A 17,966-nucleotide genomic window follows, 5' to 3' on the forward strand; every position below is an offset into this window, starting at 1 on the left:
TGTAAATTACGCATGCCTGATGAATCTTTGCATGCATCGATACCAAGGACTATGTGATGAACACTTTCTTAAGCTTGTCCATGGGGTAGACCTCGCCGGTGCGTAAATCCTTGACCTGGTCTGATGGCAAGCCAGACTTCTTTGCGTAATCTTCGAGGCGCTCCTTGCCGTACGCCCGACTATTCGGCAGCAACAGCAGATCGTGCTCGACGTAACTCTTGGTGTGGTGTGCGTAGGGGACGTTGCGGGCAAGATCATTGAGCTCTGTTGAGCATATTGGACAAACGGATTGTGTGCCTGCTGTGGCTGAGGCGTTCGTTGCCGTGTTGGCGTCGGCAGCCACGTGCGATGAGTTCAGGGAATGGCAGGCGGGGGTCTTGAGGGCCGAAAGCCCCGATGAGAGAGCGATGTGGAGGAGAGGATATGAAGGCAGAGCCAATAGACTGTTGTGGGTGCGGGTGAAGAGGTCGGCGAGGGTGTTCCACCGCTCTGGGCTGTAGAGGTCTGAGTACACAGCATTGGCTGCCGTTGGTGGATAGGCTAGTAAACCAAAAGCCTTGCGAAGTTCGTCTGGATATGTCGCCTTGAAAGGAACGAGGTACTTCTTCGCGTGAGCGATGGCCTCCAGGAGCTTTGGCTGGGATTGGGTGCGGACAAGCTCGATGTACTGCTGGAAGCGGAGCATGAATTCCAGGTTACTCTGTTTGCGCAAGGTCAGTCAACATGCCGAGAAAGGTTGGGTATACAGCGAGACGCACATCCATCTTGCGAAGCTCCTTCTTGTTATCCTGGCACCAAGCCAGTGCCTCAACCACACTTCCTCCCCTGAGTGATTCTTGAATTCGACTCATCTGAACGAAGGTCTCGACGTCGACCAGATCATCCATGTTCCGCTCAGTTGTGAGCGCCTGCGCACTTTCATTGTAGCCATGACGAAGCAGGTAGTCAACGAGCAAGCGGTCGAGGCGGGCGCGACTCCAAGCCTCATATTTGACGTCGTCGACGGAGTGCATGCCGTAGAGATCGCCGAGATGGGAGATGCGGGCGCCGGTCTGACGGGTCAGACGAGCCTCTTCCTCGGCGTGGGCTGTGAGCTTGCGCTTGACGCCGCGCATGCGGGCGATCATACTATCCAGGTTGCGAAGGACATCGTCAGGGGATGAGTTGCCTTTGACCGAGGCCGTGGCGGTCTCCTTGAGCAAGGTCTTGATGGCTGAAGAGTCCTTCTCGACGGTGAAGTGGGCGGAACGGAAGTTCTTTCGGAGGAGCTCGTACGGGAGACGGAGGAGGGGTTGATCCTGTCGGTTGGAATGGAGGTTAGTGCGGGAACTGGGTAGCTAGCTTCCTGTGACGCAGCGACGTACGAGGAGGAGATGGTCCTGATGCTTGATTGTGGCGTGCTCATGGTCGCCCATCTTGGCGACTTTCACGGACGTGGCAATGGACTGACAGACGTCCTTTGACGTTGTACTTCTGCAGAAGAGAACTCGTATGCTGGTGTCGTCGTTATGGCTCGAAAAACAGCCCAAAAGGCGTCGGGTTCGTTGGAGGCTTGTAGTTGGGAGGTCGGAGCACAAGTGCGCTGGTACGTCCGCTAGCAGCAATTGACGTTATGCCGCCGAACGTGGCGGGGCCGGCATCTTTCCGCAACAGAGCTGGTCTTTTGGGAAGCTACCTTACCTTGCGATACTTAATGAGGTGCCTAACCTTCCAGACTGCTTCGAATATTTCCAAATGACTTAGGTATCTTATTTCTGTGACGAGATTTCGTAGCATTTATTCACCCATTCTGCTGCTAAGATCCTAACTTCTTGAAGACCGACATTCCTGTCCAAACGCCCACTGGGTCATGCTCTGAGCACTCTCCATCCATCAGTGACAGACCCGACATGGACGGCTGTTCAGCACAGACCATGCATGTGGCTCAAGCCTGCTTACGTAAAATTTCGGTTGAATTGAGTGTAAGCTCGGTCCAGCCACAACCCCGCTCTCCAAGGCTCAACCCCCCAGCTCAGTTGTCACTTGCTACGACCAGCATCCGTAAGCAAATACGATGTGAGAGCTCGGGCAGAGGTAACCCTGAAACGAGGCAGACGGTGGCTAGCAACGGTCGAGACTACTTCGACGCCGGTGTATCTGCTGTGCTTCTCTTCAAAGCGGAATGTCTCACAGCCCATCAGTCAAGTGATTCGTGTTGGCAGCCCACGGGAGCATCAGGTGATTGATGAGGCTCGGCATTTCGCGACGTAGACTCGAGGAGTACCTCACCCAAGTACACAGTAGATGGGGGTTCGGACTGGGTAGATGAGGCTAAGGTAGGAGGATAAGTCCACATCTTCAGACCGGTCGAAGCTACCCCTGCAACACTCTACCTTATACGCAGTAGCCTTCCGGTCCATCGCTAACAAAAAGACGACGTATCGAGCCGGCCAACAACAGGAAAGTCGATAACGAGCAACAAAGGTCAACCACATTTCCCAGGCTGGGGCGCTGTTGCGGCAGGTGCCCCTCTTCGGAATGCGGATTGGCTCGGGGCAATCGGGGAAGAAGGCACCCACTTGGAAGCGACTGCCAGTGGGTGTGGATTCCCAGCCTTTGATTGGCTTTCGATCCTTCCTGCCTCAGGAGTCAGGCGCACAACCTCCCTCTCGCTCAAGCGTATTTATCTCCAGCCTCACCCACTTTGCACGTGTTCACCCTCTTCTTTTGCCGCGTGACCAGAGCTTCCCGCCGCTCCCCCCAAACCGACACGCCCAACTCAACCGGCCCCTTTCAGGTCAATACCTCCTCGGAAAATAATAAGATAAACGCAAGCCTTCGCCCAGGCTACGGCAATCTTCAAGAATCGCGATTTTGGAAAAAAAATCAAAATCGACGCGTTTCCCTGCTCTTCTTTCAACATTCAACCTCGACTGTTACTGACCAACTACACGGGCTCCATCCGACGAGGCCCCCCCAGCAGCCGCTGGCGCGCGATATCACGAGTTTGATCACGCCGACAACACGTGAACTCCAGCAAAACCCGTGATCTGGCTCACCGCCCAGACCACGCCGCAAAGCACATGATCCAAAGGTATGCGACCTGTCCCATTTTTCTGACGATCTACCCGTCTGTCCTATCGTCTCTCATCGCTATCACACTGCACTGCAACGGAAGCACGCTTCCGCAGAAAGATTGCTTTTCCTAATTTGCGCCATTTTTGGGGGTGCTGTCTTGTTCAAGCGCATCTCGCGATCTGTTACCCAGCCACAATCAAGCGATTGTGATGAATGGAAATTTATCATCCGACGGCGAACACATTCTCTAGTCATCCAGGACGATTCTCTTCCAAGGAGACACGGCCTGTCAATCCATACACTCAAGTTCCATCTCTTCCGGATGAGTGTGGCGTGTATGCCGATTGAAGTATATCCTATACCACGACAAACTCAGCACTCATGTTGAGCCGTCAGCTGCGGTCTCGTCAAGGTCAAGCTTTTCCAGCCACAAACCTTCCACGGCATCGAAGAGCAAGCGCTCTAGTATTTGCTCATGAGAAGCGGTCGCTGCTTGAGGATACCACCCAGCTTCGATTAAATTCAGCTTTGCCATCCGTCACAGCTTACGGAGTGTTTGATACTCACTCATCTGCCTTGACGCGACCTTCCGCGCCTTGCTACTTCATGCTCTCACCACATGCAATTCCAAAATTCTTGATGCTAACCAAGCTTACTTAGTCCCCGCTTCATTCAATTGAATCTAGTTCGAGTCGACGAAAAGATCGTCTCTACTGTCCGCGGCTCCGCCTGTTAATCATCTTTCACTCTCATATTTGAACCCACGGTCTCCTCCACCAACTCAACCTCAGCAACAATGGCCGACGTCATGAGCGAGCATCCTGACTTGTCGGAGTTGGCCCGTTCCCCTTCTCCTGGCCAGAAACGAAAGCGCGACGACGACTTGTCCGATTCCATGAGCCCTAGCCGGAAGCGTTCCAGTGCTGAAGGACTTTCGGATGTGGACACTGCAGCTTTCATTGAGAATGCTGTCGAGGCTGCCCATGCTGCTGCCCAGAATGGTGTCTCCGCCGCGGACTTCAGCGCTCTGCAACAAGCTGCCGCTGCTGAACATTCCGAGGCAGCTGATCCGGCCAACGCTTCCAGCACCGCTGCTGCCGCTCTTGGATCCATGTATCCCACCCTTCATGTTCCTCCTACCACTGAGGAACAGTTTGCTGCACAGACGAGCAACGATCCGACCCATGGTCAAGACCATGGCTTCGGTCATGCTGACCTGAGCCCGCCGGACGGGCTCCCGGGTCTTCCTCCCGTACCTCAGCCCACGAACGGCCTACAGTCTGTGCAACCACAGCAACCTCCCCCACCTCAGCACCGTTATTCGTCTGGATCAGCTGGCACTCCCGCTAAGAAACCGGACGTCGGCTCGGAGGAATGGCATAAGATGCGCAAAGATAACCACAAAGAGGGTAAGCAATATCAAAGAAGATCCCGATGTAGATATTGGCTAATCTAAACATAGTCGAGCGTCGTCGCCGTGAAACAATCAACGAAGGCATCAATGAGTTGGCCAAGATTGTGCCCAATTGCGAGAAGAACAAAGGCTCCATCCTTCAGCGTGCCGTCACATTCATCAATCAACTCAAGGAGAATGAGACACAAAACATCGAGAAATGGACTCTTGAGAAGCTGCTTACGGAGCAAGCTATAGCAGAGCTCAGTGCCTCCAACGACAAGCTGAAGCAAGAGTGCGAACGTCTCTACAAGGAACTAGAGACTTGGAAACGAGTTGCTCAGAATGCGGGTCTTTCATACCCCCAGGCGAACAAGGAAGAACCGACGAGCACGACCTAGAAGGTCTCAGCTCAAGACCAGACCCCTTATACTGCGGCCAGCGTGGAGGCGCCTCAGCAGGTTCACGTCGATCAGGCGAACTTTGAGCATGAAACCCAAGAGGACCAGCATGGTGCGCTTCCATACGAACCTTCTACCCTCTTCGTCGACGAGGCCAGCGATCAACATGAGACTCTCCAACATCAGTGTGGCACTCCTCAGTACCAGTCGCCCATCCTACCAATCGATTATGCTATCCATCAGCATGACATCTCTCAGTGCCAGGCCTCCGCCTCTTTCGACCCCCTTCGCCAGCCACGTCCGATTGCCCCTCGGGTAATATCTCCTCATACGACTCCTCCTACCGTGATTGCTCCTCCGATTCCTCCCAGAAGATTCCATTCACCCCAGTCTTCTGGATTCGCTGCGTCGATCCCACAAGCCGCCTGTCAGATCGAGACACCGGACTCAGACCCTACTTTTTACTTTTCACCTTATACCCCCAGCCAGCAGTAAGCTGCTTTTTGTTGTTTCCTCAAATTATAAAGCACGGTAGCCGCGGTAGACAGGCTATATCATAATCAACCTTGCTCTCTTACTGTCATGTTTTCTCATAGGTATATGATTTGACCACAGCGTTAAACAATACCTTGCGTTGGGTTTGTAGGATTTGGGTGTTCATAACAGAGGCGTTACATGGATCACCGAGTTTTTCAGCTTTAGGGCGTTTATAAGACACCGGCTCTTTCCATGTGCAAAAATTCAGGTTCCGTCTCGTCTGTGGCGTCTAATGTCTTGACTGAAACGTTGAGGAATCGCTGTAGACCAATGTCCCAAGCCCATTTCGACTCCCAGTTGGTTGAAAGAATCTTGCCGGTGCCTAAGGTCTGCATACAGAACTTTTCATATCTGGCTGAGTGGTGAGAGATGGCGGGAAATGATCCACTTGCTTGACTTTCAAGATGCACTCGGAACATATAAGTAGTCCATGAGTTGGCTGTGTCTCGGTTGCATCACCAGGATATGGATTCTCCTCGCCTTTGGGTTCGGGCCAAAGAAGACTCGACGCGGGCTGCAAGACCTACTCCCCAACCATCCGTAGACGAATCTGCAGCGCGGGATACGATTCAGTCTCCTTCGAAGTTGACGAAGAAAAGAGCTCACTCTATTCCGTACCAGGCTTAGGTTTGTCACCAAACATTCACTTAACGTAGAGCTGAATTAGGCAGTGGGATGAGGCCAAAACTGGACTTTACTAGCAAGAGAAAGCTACCTGAAAGAATTGCATTCAGGGAAGAAGTCTAAAACAGTGTCGCGATCAATCGAGGAGGCAGAGATGAACATAACCATCACAGATGCTGCACAAAGCTGGGCGAGCCATCGGCAAGGTTCGAACAAGAGAGGCATGCAGCTTGAGCGAGAACTCGTCTGCAGCACGCTGCTCACATCCATGGCTGGTACATGCATTCGCATTGTTTACGCTTACCCGCTGAAACGCAGGAGAAAGTTGTACTCGAACCTCTGTATTGGCTTTAAGAAACCTTTCGAATTGATTTGGAAGTTTGCCAAAGATGCAACACGGTAACCCAACTCCTAGACCTACCCGTTGCATGCTAAAGCAGTCATAAAACATGGCCAACATGAGCTACCCTTCTTTCAGGGGAAGGCTCTGCCGTCTTACCATGGCTTCGATCAGAAGATGGTCAGTCTGCGTCGATATCACCTCCTCTTAACTACGCGTCTTCAACTTCCAAACATCACCGCTTGCCCATAGATGAACTCTCAAACGGCACAGTACTTCATCATCTGTCCCCCTCCGGCCGTAAGAGCAACGCATGTAATCGATCATCAAATGCCACGTCTTGCATGGGAAACCGCACTTTCCATATATGCAGTCAAGACCCCTTCCGGCCTTTTTCACGCATCCCGCTGTCCGACTCGCAGCCGGGGAGCCCGGAGTCCTCGTACTCAGCCGACAAAACAACGGAACCAGTCCCGTGGCTCCGCGGTACTCGGGGAGGAGCGGGAAGGAAAGAAAGGGGAAGAGGGAAAAGTGCCCGCGGATTGGGGGCGTGCATCGTGCATGATGCAACATCACGTCCTTCCCGGCCGTAGCGGAGAGGGGAGGAGAGAGTTAGCGCCCGCCGCTGTCCGGCTGCCGGATCGAGGTACTGATCCGGGTTCAGGGGCCTTTGTGGTCGAGCTTTTCGAGGCCCTGCTAGTGTCACAACTTCCACTCAGTATACCGTGAGAACGTACACAGTAGTTTGCTCTTGATAGGGGAGACGCGGGAGAAAGGAGAGGGGTGGAAGGAAGCGAGCATGACCCTCCTCGACAGCATCTCTTGGCTTCAGAGATAGTGACTGTGATGGCAGCGAAAGTCTTGATGAGCTTCGCATGGGAAATTGGGTTCCAACTTTAGTGAAACCCCGAGGCGCGGATGGTGAACGAGTTTCCGGGCCCTTTGTCCTTTGTGCAAAATGAACACGCCATGTTTCGTGGTTTCCGTTTAGATATCGCTCCGACTGGGCAGTCAACATCGAGAACCATGCCGAGAGAGAAAAGCTGCCCACACTACTTACTCATGATGAACGGCGATTTCCGCCGAGACTTTCCCCGGTGAAGATGTCTTGACGAGATGAAAATAGAAAACGTCGACAGGATTCTCTTTGGAGGTACTCTCATCTCGGGCCCAGAACCTAGAATCGGTTTGGTTGGCTAGCAGTGCTCGCTTTGCTATGTAAGTCCAATGAATGCCAGCTATTTCAGCGCGCCATACTTTCGCGGATGCGCAACGAAACTCAAAATCAGACGACAAGGTGTTTCTGTTTGTAAACAAACTGCTTTCCTTGACCATAGCCCGCTATCATTCTGCACGTCAAACGCCGACGTTTAATTAAAGGTCGGCGAGCACATTCGCAATGTTCGCATGGCGTGTGTTTGTGAGGTGAGCGATCGCGAGCACCCATGCCCCGACTCAACCCCCCAGGAACACACTTGGTTCTAGCTTCCTCAGCCCTGCCGTCATCTCTACACCACCACCACCATACTTCCAAACTTCGGACCAAGCTGGTGTGCGTGTGCGTCAGTGTGGAGAGAGGGAGCAAGAGAAAAGGCGAGAAAGATGGGAGGGGGGGCGTGTGAGCATGTTCTTTCTGGCTGCGAGGTACCTGTACGAAGTACGGATGGAACTTTAAAAAAAGGGTTCCGAAATGATTTACTCTGCAGCGGGAAGTCAAAATCCTCGGGCCGGGCCAGTAGCTTCTCATCCTATGACTCTCCTTCCTAAATCAAACCAGCAGGAAACCCCCGGAGCTGGGATGGGATGAAGGCGAAGAAAGGAATAACAGACAGAAAGCATAATACAGGTCATCTGTCAGGAATCACAGGGGGGGTGGGTGTGTAAAAGAGAGAAAGAGAAATCAAACAGAATCGAACGATATGGGATGGAGGGGCGTGTAGTGATGATTGGAAAAATGAAGTTGAAGTGGTGAGCAAGAGAAAAAAAAAATAGACAAAAAAAGCGAGGATCAAAACCCGGCCAACAAACATTCAAACCCTTGGAAGAAAGCTCTCGAGGTGTGGTACGCAGAGGCTGGTGACTGGCCGCCCGGCGACTCCACTTCCTGACCGGTCAGCGGGGCACCGGTGACCGGGGTACCACTTTTTCATCATCTCGCGAAACCTCACAGCACGCCGTAAACTTTACGCCGGCCCTCGAAAGGCTCAAACTCACTCCCCCCCCCCCTTTCTCTTCTCTTTTCCTACCACACCAAAAGAAGCTCCAAATCACATTTGACATGTCAAAAACTGGATCCAAATTACCGGGATCTGAAGAAAAGTAGTGTACATAGCGCTACGGTATTCCCTGTCTAGTGAATAATTTGTCAACTTGGCCCTCACCTTAGCGTCCGTTGTCTGTCAGATTTACTCCGTAACTGTCAAAAAAAAATTAAAAAATGCAAGCCCGTTGTCAATCCTCCTCCCTTCCGACCCCCGGCCCCTAGTATCCCTCCTTCATTCCAACCCGTCCCGTCCCGCCCAGGGACACCCCACCGTTTGACATTCCCTCCGTCACAGTGACAGCTCTCTCTCTCTCTCTCTCTCTAACCCTCCTTACCAATGCCTGCCACCACGCCAACACACTAGATTGGACCCCTGAAAACAACATCTCTCTCCCACACCCACACAAAGTGTGGAAGCCATCTGTAATATCCTCTATCTCAAAAGGTGAGATAAAACGACATACGACGAGGCTAGCCACGACGTGGACACGATGTGGAAAGCTGCCGATTGGGGCAGCCTTCCTCGACTGGTGGTGGGTGGTGATGACAGCCCAAACCAACAAATTTCCCCTGCATCCATAGTTTTCGCTTGACAGGGTACCTACGCAAGCTCTGTGATTTTCGCTCTGCCTCGCAGTTTAGGTTCTGACGGCGTACAGACATTTCATCTCCTGAGAAGTGAGAAACATTACAGGCAAATCACACTAAGAAATCACGCACTAAACCCCCTTGGATTGGTTCCCACGGGCCAGGACAGAGCCTCATTGACGTTGGAAGTTCCATGAGGCTGACACAGCCAAGACAGCCCCAGCCGGCGCTAAGAGGGAACAAAGAAACGGAAAGACGTTTTACGGATAGACGTCCAGCTAGCCTACCTAATCTCAACGACATCCTGTATTCATCACTCATGCGTCGGGAGTGAAGGGGGAAAAGGTCTTGGGCAAACTGCCGCTCCATTACTGACTATCTATAGTTGGACCACGATGTCCAAGACGGAAAGCCAAAAAGGTAATCAAACTCTCGAGGTCGTTAAGATAACTCTTGCTCGTCCCCCTCTTCCCTGTCAGACCTCCGGGAAAACATTACACGAAAAACAAACTCCCGTCATCACATCATGTCAAAATCTTACTTTCTCCCTCTGTTCAAGCCATTGATAGCATTTTCTTTTCTGACACCCTTTTCTCCGCCCTCTGCCCCACGTCGAAGCCGTTTCCACGATTTTCAATAAAACTCCCGTCTCTTCTTCCAAGCGCCTCGTCCGGCATGATATGTGAAAAATAAAATAAACCCGAAAGCAAACAAACAAACAGCCTAAGCCAGCAACATCACAGGAGTGGAGGAAGAAAAGAAGTAACAAAAGAAAAACCAGTCGTCCTTCTTGTCGTAGAGGCCGTCCTCTCCTCCGAGTGAACCAATCCGTATATGCTGATGCTCGGGGTTAATACGAAGCTGAAGTTGAAGAAGAAAACTGACAATGGGCAAAAGTTTGGACAAAAGAAAACGTGTCTTTCTCTCATGACAGCGTGAATGCCGTGACACGAGTATCGGATAACCACCGGAGAGATTGTATAAAAACCCCAGCCTCGATCTCGTTGTAAATCAGAAACAAAAACTCCAGCAAATCGAGCCGCTTCATCGCTCTATTAGACGCGATCTCGACCTGTCCTCGTCGTCATCGTCGTCGAAATGACAAATATTCCCGCCCCCCACCTCGCTTCAGACCTTCCTGGTTTGTATGAAGACTGCTGTCGCCGGCTGCTGCGCTCCTATATGCTTCCGTTGTCAAGTGATTGCTTTTTGACCCGCAGATGATGATATGAAAGTAGAATTGCCGCTCCCTAGGAAAGTGAAAACCAATGGCCGTGCCGATTAAAATCCTGGAAAGCACCATTCGCGCCGTCATTTGATTTCTCTTCTGATGTTCCGATGTACCCAAATCTGTAGTCTTGAGGTTGTGGTTCCTGTTTTGGTCGTGCCTACTTTGGGAGTGAATAATTTGTTGAAATGCTTCGGTAAGTCCGGTGATCGTTAGGTCGAGAGAATGCGCCCAAGCCCCCCAAAAAGCTTTTCAGCCACCCAAAGGTCGTGTAGGCTGTGAATGTGTTGCCGCAGTGTGCTTGATTCCTGAGCTGTGCTGTTACTTCCAGCCCCTTTCGACACGTGGAAAACTTAATGACGCCTCGCGCTGGCCAAGCCATCTGTCCAAGGTCCACTATGCCTCGGATCAATGCATTTGCCCCCTTGCGAGGGCTTCTGCTTTCCCGCCCGACCCAGGTAATCCGCGTGTATCGGTAGGCAGGTAATTTGGGAACCCCTGAGAGTTCTGCACCGGCGTTTGACTGGCGCTTACAGGCCGGAAAACCTGATCGAAGCCGCTCCGCGAAATGCTGTCATACGGTGTGGGAATGTACTGGTTTTGGTTGAGTGGTACACTAGGGTTCGCAAAGTGTCCTTGTCCGGTTCCAGGTTGCTGCGGTGTGAATGAGTAGACGGAAGCGCCACCAGGTGCTGCTGAGCTCCCTTGCCATGGCTGTGTATACATTCCGGCATTGTTGGTAGTGGAGTACTCCGTAGGGGAAGTGTATAGGGACGCGCGGCGGTGCGGATCGTGTGTCGTCGGTACCAGGTCTTGAAGCGGCATGCCGGGCGGATGAATATTGTTGGTTTCCACAAAATGGTGCTCTGGATGAATGTTCGAGGAAAGCATCTGCGTCGAGTATTGCTGCTGGCCGCGCATCGGCATATCGTTCATGTAGGGGCCTCCGTGCAACGGTCCTGTCGGGCTATGATCATTGGTCGAGTTATGCAAGAGGTCGTGCGGTGCTCCTGTCTTGGATGGCGATACGCTAGATGTAATTGAGGGATGTTCATCCTCTTCCTTCACAAAGCCGTTGTCTTCGTTGTCCGAGGGATAGTTCTCTGAGAATTTATCCTCCGACATGACGAAAACCTGAGCATCCCCATCTGAAATTTGTTAGCAGCAAGTCCGTCGGTGTGACAAAGTTTGCGCTTACCAACTTCACCGTTCTTGTATCTCTCCTCCATCTTGGCAACCTTGAAAATCTCATCTAGATACGGCTTCTTCTTGGCATTTGTCTTGTTCTCCTTGTCCGCAAAGAAAGCCGACATTGCTTCTGTCGTAGCTTCTTCTAGCTTTAGAATGCTCAAGTTCATCTTGCGGATAGCCGGATGCTGCTTCTCAGGTGGTTCCACGATCATTCGAAGTATGTGACACAGAAGATGGACTCGCTCTGATTCCAACTGTTAGTAGGTGCATCTAGAAGACATGCTTGCTCAACGGAGTTCTTACCTCGCTTGTACAGATGATCAGGCTCCTTGTGTCTGACCTTCTCTTCTTTCGTAGGTCCCCATGGCTTGGGCCACCAATCTGGGGCCTTTTCGTCTTGGCCAGTATAGGGATGATTCGTCTGCTTCTTGGGCTCAACAACTTTGACCCAAGCCTTGGCGATGAGCTTGCAGGCTGTTTGCTGACAGTTTTTGAATCGTTGCTCGTAGAGATTCCACAGGTCCTTCTCGTCGCCGACTTTCAGTGTCTTCTTGGAGCTGGATGCAACAACAATCGCAACGTCGTCATCGTCATTTGTAGATCTCCGGTAGCCGCCGCCCATGCCTGCCCTGTGCCTCTTGCGCGTCTTGTAGCTTCCATCCTCGTCATAGATATCGCCGCCAAGTCGACGACGATCGTGCCGATGCCCATAGCTGCCACCGAATGCTTGTTGATAGCCATCACCGTCGAGGCTGAATTCGGAATCATCATGAACAGGGGCGGCAACTGCGTTGTGGGGTTTAGTATTCGTCTAGTACGGTGAAGATTGGATAAGAACCCACCAGGACGCACACCACTCCCGTGGCTGACGTTGTTCACATGACGAACGAAATTCTTCAAGTTGAAGAACTTGCTGTAAGCATTTGGTTGTCTTTCTGGTGTGTTCATAAACATCTGCGTAGAACCATCATCCAATACAGCTACCATAAAGAATCTCTTGGCTGGAATGTTGCAGTGATCACGGAGGGCCTTCTCGATATCCTAATGAAAGTAAGTGATCTACGCCAGATGTCGATAGCGTTGCGACTACTCACCATCGGAGGTCTGCGAGCGTCACGAGCTTCGTGGTATCTACCATCCTCGGGGGGTGGATGGTCAATTGGAAATCTTTCGGGGGGCCATTGCCGAGGGTAAGGCTCCCGATTGTAGTCCCGGACCATGGCCACGGCACAATTAGCTCAGTGGGCAAGCCGGCAGGAAGGAAAAGTGCGTCCGCTTCTTAAGCCAGGAGAACCGAGTCGTCGAATGAGCGAGTTTTAAGAGGTTACCGTAAGCGATTTTGGCGTGTACCGCTACCGACCAAAAGCAGAAGGTGATGGGGTGAATACGATGTGTAACTAAGCAATGGTTAGACAACATTGATGTGCTAATATCTGCATTCGAATATCCTACAAGCTGCGGTAGAGGGTGGGACTTCTGAGAGATGATTGTTGTGGAACAGAAGTATGCGTGTAGGAAGGGACCAACAAAGTCAGACCTCAATGTGACCCCGGCGTGATCAAGCCTAGCACAAGGCAAGACTGTGTTGTTATGGGGGCGATTCAAGCCTGGTGCCCACGGGATGTTTTGGGGGCTTGGCTGTGATATGTCGAAATGACTGCGCGAGGGTAGATGCAGTAGAGAGCCAGACTCGCCCCGACGTTTGTCTAGCGGATGGCTCAGTAGATATTGCAAAGTCCAGCCGAAGAATACCAGCCAGATTGGAATCCAGAGCAGACCAACAGAAAAGGAGCGGGATCCTGCGTCGGACCGTAAGTGTTGGCTGGGCAAATAGCTTCTGAGCGTGGATCTTGGTGCAGAGAGATTGCTAGATGATGTTTCGTGGCTGAAGAGACGAAATTGACGTTCCAAGTGAAAGATACGACAAAGCAAGAGGTTCGTGACCCGTCAGGGCGTTACGGGGTTTTGGGAGAAAAAGGTCGGCGGAGAGAGCGGGACCGGGTGGTTCAAACAAATCTATCAGTTCGCGAGACTGGGCGCCAGGGCGGACCTCAAAGTCCTCTTTGTTTTCAAGACGGCTTGAGACATCGGGGGGGAGAGCCTCTCCACTGGTTCGCGGTTTTGTCTTAGAGCGCAACTCTCCACGCAATGTCTCGGGGAGGGAAGGGTGATGTGTAGTATAGACTGTAGGCCAAGAAAGAGGCGATGCTGAGAAGTGGGAAGGAGGAGAGAGTAAAGCAGCCAACTAGAACGCGTTTGCGATGTTTCCAAGGCCGAAATGAGGAAGACGGATACGGCTGTCTTCGGAAGAGAATCAGAGGAGAAGGAAAGAGCCAATGACCACGAACTGGAGCAGTGGAGGGTGAGGGCCCTAGATGAGTTCAAGGCTCGCGGCTGAGGTGGATCTTGGAGGAAGGATGGACCTGCAAGGCGGAGGCGAGTCGAGCTTGTTGACGGGTCCCGTTCCTCTCGTAATGATCTGAGTTAGGGCTTTTTAGTGTATCTCGATTGTTGCCGTGGTATGTGACAGCCAGCTGAGGAGTGCGGGCGAGAAGCAGTGTCCCGCAAGCGAGGGGGGTTTGAGCAGAGAGGCCGCGCAGACGACTTGAGGTCGAGGGGCAGCGAGACCGGCATCCGCAGTTGTGGAAACATGAACGAGCAGAAAAGCAGGAAGTCAGACCAGGAGGCACCCTGGTCTAGTCAACGTGAGCTTCTACCCTCCTTCAGCTCTTGGCTGGACTGCAGGTTGAGAGAACCGGGGACTACTGAGCCGAAGTAATATGGAATGGACGTGTCCGTCTGAGTGCCATATGAAAAGGTAAGAAAAACGGGTGAGTACACACGCCTGAAGCAGAACAGCAAGTCTTTCCGGCGCGGGATTGACGACAGTGGAGTAAAGAAGGGGGGCGGGATAGAATAAAAAGGCTTTCTCAGGTAAGCCTTTAGGTGTGGACGTGGTGGAATGTGGTCAGGGTATCTGTACGGATACTTGTGAAGCTGTGCAAGGGACTAGGTTAACCCTCCCTCCCCTCCCTCCCTGGTCCGCAATGATAAGGTGTGGCAGGTGCCAGCCAGGAGGGAGAGTGTGCTCAAGAGTTAAGAGTTCCCCGTACGGATACACCACCATCCCATCCAATGCCGCAGCTCGACATCCCAACAGGTGGTCTGCAGGAGACCACAGTTCACACCCACCCCCTCCCGAGGCAACCCCCCAAGCTCATCCATGGTGTTTGCACTACTGTGAGTAGACCAAGTCGAATATGTACTGTACCAGACATGGACAGTACGCATCTTCGTGCATATATGGCCTGTACCAGACCAAACACAGCCAGATGTGGTCGAACGGAGACCCTAGTCGTAGTCCTCCCGGCCAGAAACCCACCATGTGCTGTCACTGAGTGCGAGGGTTGCGGAGGGCGATCCTCGTAGCCCTGGTCATTCTCCCCAGGCACCCCCGCTGCCAACCGTCTGCAGACCGAGCAATACTGCTGCAATGGCCCGCAAGTTGAAGGCTCTGATCGGCCAGAGCCCGGAGTGTCTGGATTTGCACATGTCTCTTCATTTCTCTGGTTTCCACTCGCCTCAAATAAGATGACGAGGTTGGCCTCTCAAAGTATGAACTTGCGGCAGATGAGGACAGATTGGCACCGGGGACCATAAAGCGAAGGGCAAATTCCTTTCTGTGGTAACGGTAGCAATTCAAACGCCTGTCTGGTGCGAGATTCGCGAGAGCGCCTGTGCTAGATTCGTCGAAGCGTTGACCGTTCTATCCATCCTCAGTTGAGCTGAGTAGCCAGCTGTTGCAAAAGGTCAGAACAGTTAAAAATCATATTTTGTGTGAGTGCATGAAGGTGTGGGAGACAGCCCATGTCGAAGAGCAGGGGTCGAAGTGAGACAGCGGTGGGCCGGGCTGAACGGCGCATCGGTCGGCAAAAGCCTTGCCAGTTATACGGGTCTCCGTTGATTACATGGCATTGGCTGCATCTCTGGATGGCCATTGCATCATTCGAGGCCGCGCTGTTCGTCTCAGGACTTTCTTTTCCTCTCGTGATGCTGTTGCACGCTAAGCAAGTCTTGTAAGACTCTATGGGGCACCCGAATTACTTTTGAAAAGCTTCATAAAGTATTCATATCATGTATTCGTATCATCATCTTATTGATGGTACGGAGACTGCAAGATACCTAAGCGTGAAATAATGAATGTCCACTCAGATTTTTGCGGTCTGTAAAGCTAGGACTGCTGGTAGGAAATATCGAATGGTGGGTCGTTGTCAGAGTAGGAGATAGTAGAAACCAGTTGGTATAAGGTCGTGCTGGACTCAAGACTAGAGATGCTATCGCGTGCGGATATATCAAGGACAAAAGTGGTACTGCCACATCGCCTGTTTCGAGTAATTAAGGCTTTCGACTATTGTACGGCTGGCGTGCTGTCTAACTCTAGCGAGACGACAAAAGCAACTAGAGTGATTCGCCGGTTGAGGTGAGTGGCCTTCGGGAAGCTTCACTCTGGAGATCTGTGAGTTAGGAGGACTGTGCCATCCAAGATCGCCGCCGCTTGGTTACAGATCGAGTTGCCAACATGACAATAACTGCCCAGGCTACTCAACATAATTTCGACCAAGCGCTCTCTTAGCCCAGAGGTCTCTTCGAAGGTCAATGACACGGAATCGGGCGTTTTCTGCCGGTAGCAATCATCATCGTTGTGGTATCCCGAAGTTTCGTAGGAACGGAACTGACCCCCAAGTAGCCGTGTTGAGTGCCCCGCTAGCCTCGCCATGCCAGCGCGGGCGCGTTTTGTGTGGCTTTCAAAGTGTCATGGTGTTCGTAGCATCCATTTCTAGCGCTTAGGTTCGCCCTTGCTTCCAGACGGGGTCGAGCGGGGACCTAAGGAGGCAGAGGCCGCGGTGTATGACTCCGTTGCGTTGACTCGGAGCTTGACGAAAATTTTGACAGTTCAGGGCCACCTGCGGGAAGCGGTACGGCGCGGAAGTTAGTACGTTGGCATGGCAAGCAAACAAATTTTGATGGGGATTCGGTGCCCCATCGGAACATGCGGGGGATGGCTCTCATTCGTCGTTAACCGTGGTAGAATGGCAAGGTGCATGTCCATTCAGACGGTTTGTTTGCTCTTGCTAGGAGAAGGCCTTGGGCAGGGAGAGTGGAAGAGGGCCGAGCATGGCTGGGTGCTGGATTGCCAGCAAGAAGGCCGCTCCGCTGGCCGTGCTCAATGGGACGTCGTCAGACGGGTGGTTAGGGCATGCTGTAAGGCCGGGGCCGCAAGATGGGATGAAGCCTGCATAGGGAGCGGATCAGAACCAAGCATGGCGCGGTCGGGGATGGGTTCCGAACGGGGGGTGACCTGTTTGGCGTCCTGCCCTGGCGTCTTGTCGCATGCCAGAGGCGTCCGATCCTTGACTGGAGGTGTTTGTGCGTCTGCTTGTGAGATTGTCAGCGCCGTCCGGTAGGTTTTCAGGCATGCGGATAAATACTGTACGGATGGTCATAATGGCCAAGGTTAACAACTTGGCGTTACAGCACAGTTGCGACCGTATGCAGCGAACGACGAGGAACTGTGAGACTATCATCGTAGCTCGTCCAGCGCGGCTTGAAAGATGTCGACGTCAACGAGACAACAGACAAGGCGACGAGGACAAGGACAGTTGGGAGTTAACGTGGCTATCGTTCAACGGCTCCATTCCAGGGTTCAAGAGGTAGGTATCGATATGTGCTGGAGGCGGCGCAGGAATGCAGTAAACGTTGAAGCCAAAGAACGCATGTTTGCTCCCTCTACGAAAAGGTACAAGGGAGGTGGTTGGTAGATGGGTGATTAGCAGCGGGCCTGGGCCAGGCTTCGAGGGTGCACGGAGCAGTGCGTGGGACGAAGGAACGTGGGCAGCGGAATATCGGGGTGTAATGTTCCCGCACAGTACCCGTACGCGATGGCAGGTTGAGCCACCGATGAGGTGTACTGTACGGAGTAGGGAGTAGACTATATTCGTAGGCCATAGTTTGGAGCCAGAGGCGTCGGTAGGCAAGCTTCGGTTGATGCTGATGGGCGGGTGACCGAAGGGGAGGGAGGGCCTGGAGGAGTCGGAGTTTGAGTCGAGAAAAGAAAACTGTTGGAGGCCGATCATGAAGTTCGGGTAAAATGGCGGGGATGAGGATTGGACCGAATTAGACGGGACTGGATTGGACTAGATGGATTGCCTTGGATTGGGGGGAAAAGCGGCAACGGAGTGGTGATTGACTGACCGTCAGCCAATCTTTGAAGTTTGGCCGTCCCGTTTTCTGGGGACAGACGGGAACGTCCAATCCAAGTTCCATGGTGAACCGAGAGGTACGTA

General features: G+C 52.5%; 3 protein-coding genes across 3 annotated transcripts; 1 reads left to right on the top strand and 2 right to left on the bottom strand.

The window, feature by feature from the left end:
* Positions 1-49: 49 nt before the first annotated feature.
* Positions 50-1,415, bottom strand: FYV10 (GID complex subunit containing RING finger motif; the record flags this gene model as incomplete). The annotated part of the gene is made up of 3 exons (XM_053196498.1): positions 50-700; positions 759-1,298; positions 1,365-1,415. The coding sequence occupies 3 exons, from the start codon at positions 1,413-1,415 to the stop codon at positions 50-52; spliced, it is 1,242 nt and encodes a 413-aa protein (XP_053046149.1).
* Positions 1,416-3,853: 2,438 nt separating this feature from the next.
* On the top strand, positions 3,854-4,851 carry CBF1 (basic helix-loop-helix protein; the record flags this gene model as incomplete). Its single annotated transcript, XM_053196499.2, has 2 exons — positions 3,854-4,466; positions 4,520-4,851. 2 exons carry the CDS (start codon positions 3,854-3,856, stop codon positions 4,849-4,851), a joined length of 945 nt encoding a protein of 314 aa, XP_053046150.2.
* A 5,988-nt stretch (positions 4,852-10,839) lies between these two features.
* N0V96_007871 (uncharacterized protein) lies at positions 10,840-12,842 on the bottom strand (the record flags this gene model as incomplete). Its single annotated transcript, XM_053196500.2, has 5 exons — positions 10,840-11,579; positions 11,630-11,866; positions 11,926-12,408; positions 12,465-12,663; positions 12,717-12,842. 5 exons carry the CDS (start codon positions 12,840-12,842, stop codon positions 10,840-10,842), a joined length of 1,785 nt encoding a protein of 594 aa, XP_053046151.2.
* Positions 12,843-17,966: the final 5,124 nt, after the last annotated feature.

The sequence above is a fragment of the Colletotrichum fioriniae genome (assembly GCF_027942845.1).
Source record: "Colletotrichum fioriniae strain IMI 355084 chromosome Unknown scaffold_9, whole genome shotgun sequence".
Taxonomy (NCBI): domain Eukaryota; kingdom Fungi; phylum Ascomycota; class Sordariomycetes; order Glomerellales; family Glomerellaceae; genus Colletotrichum; species Colletotrichum fioriniae.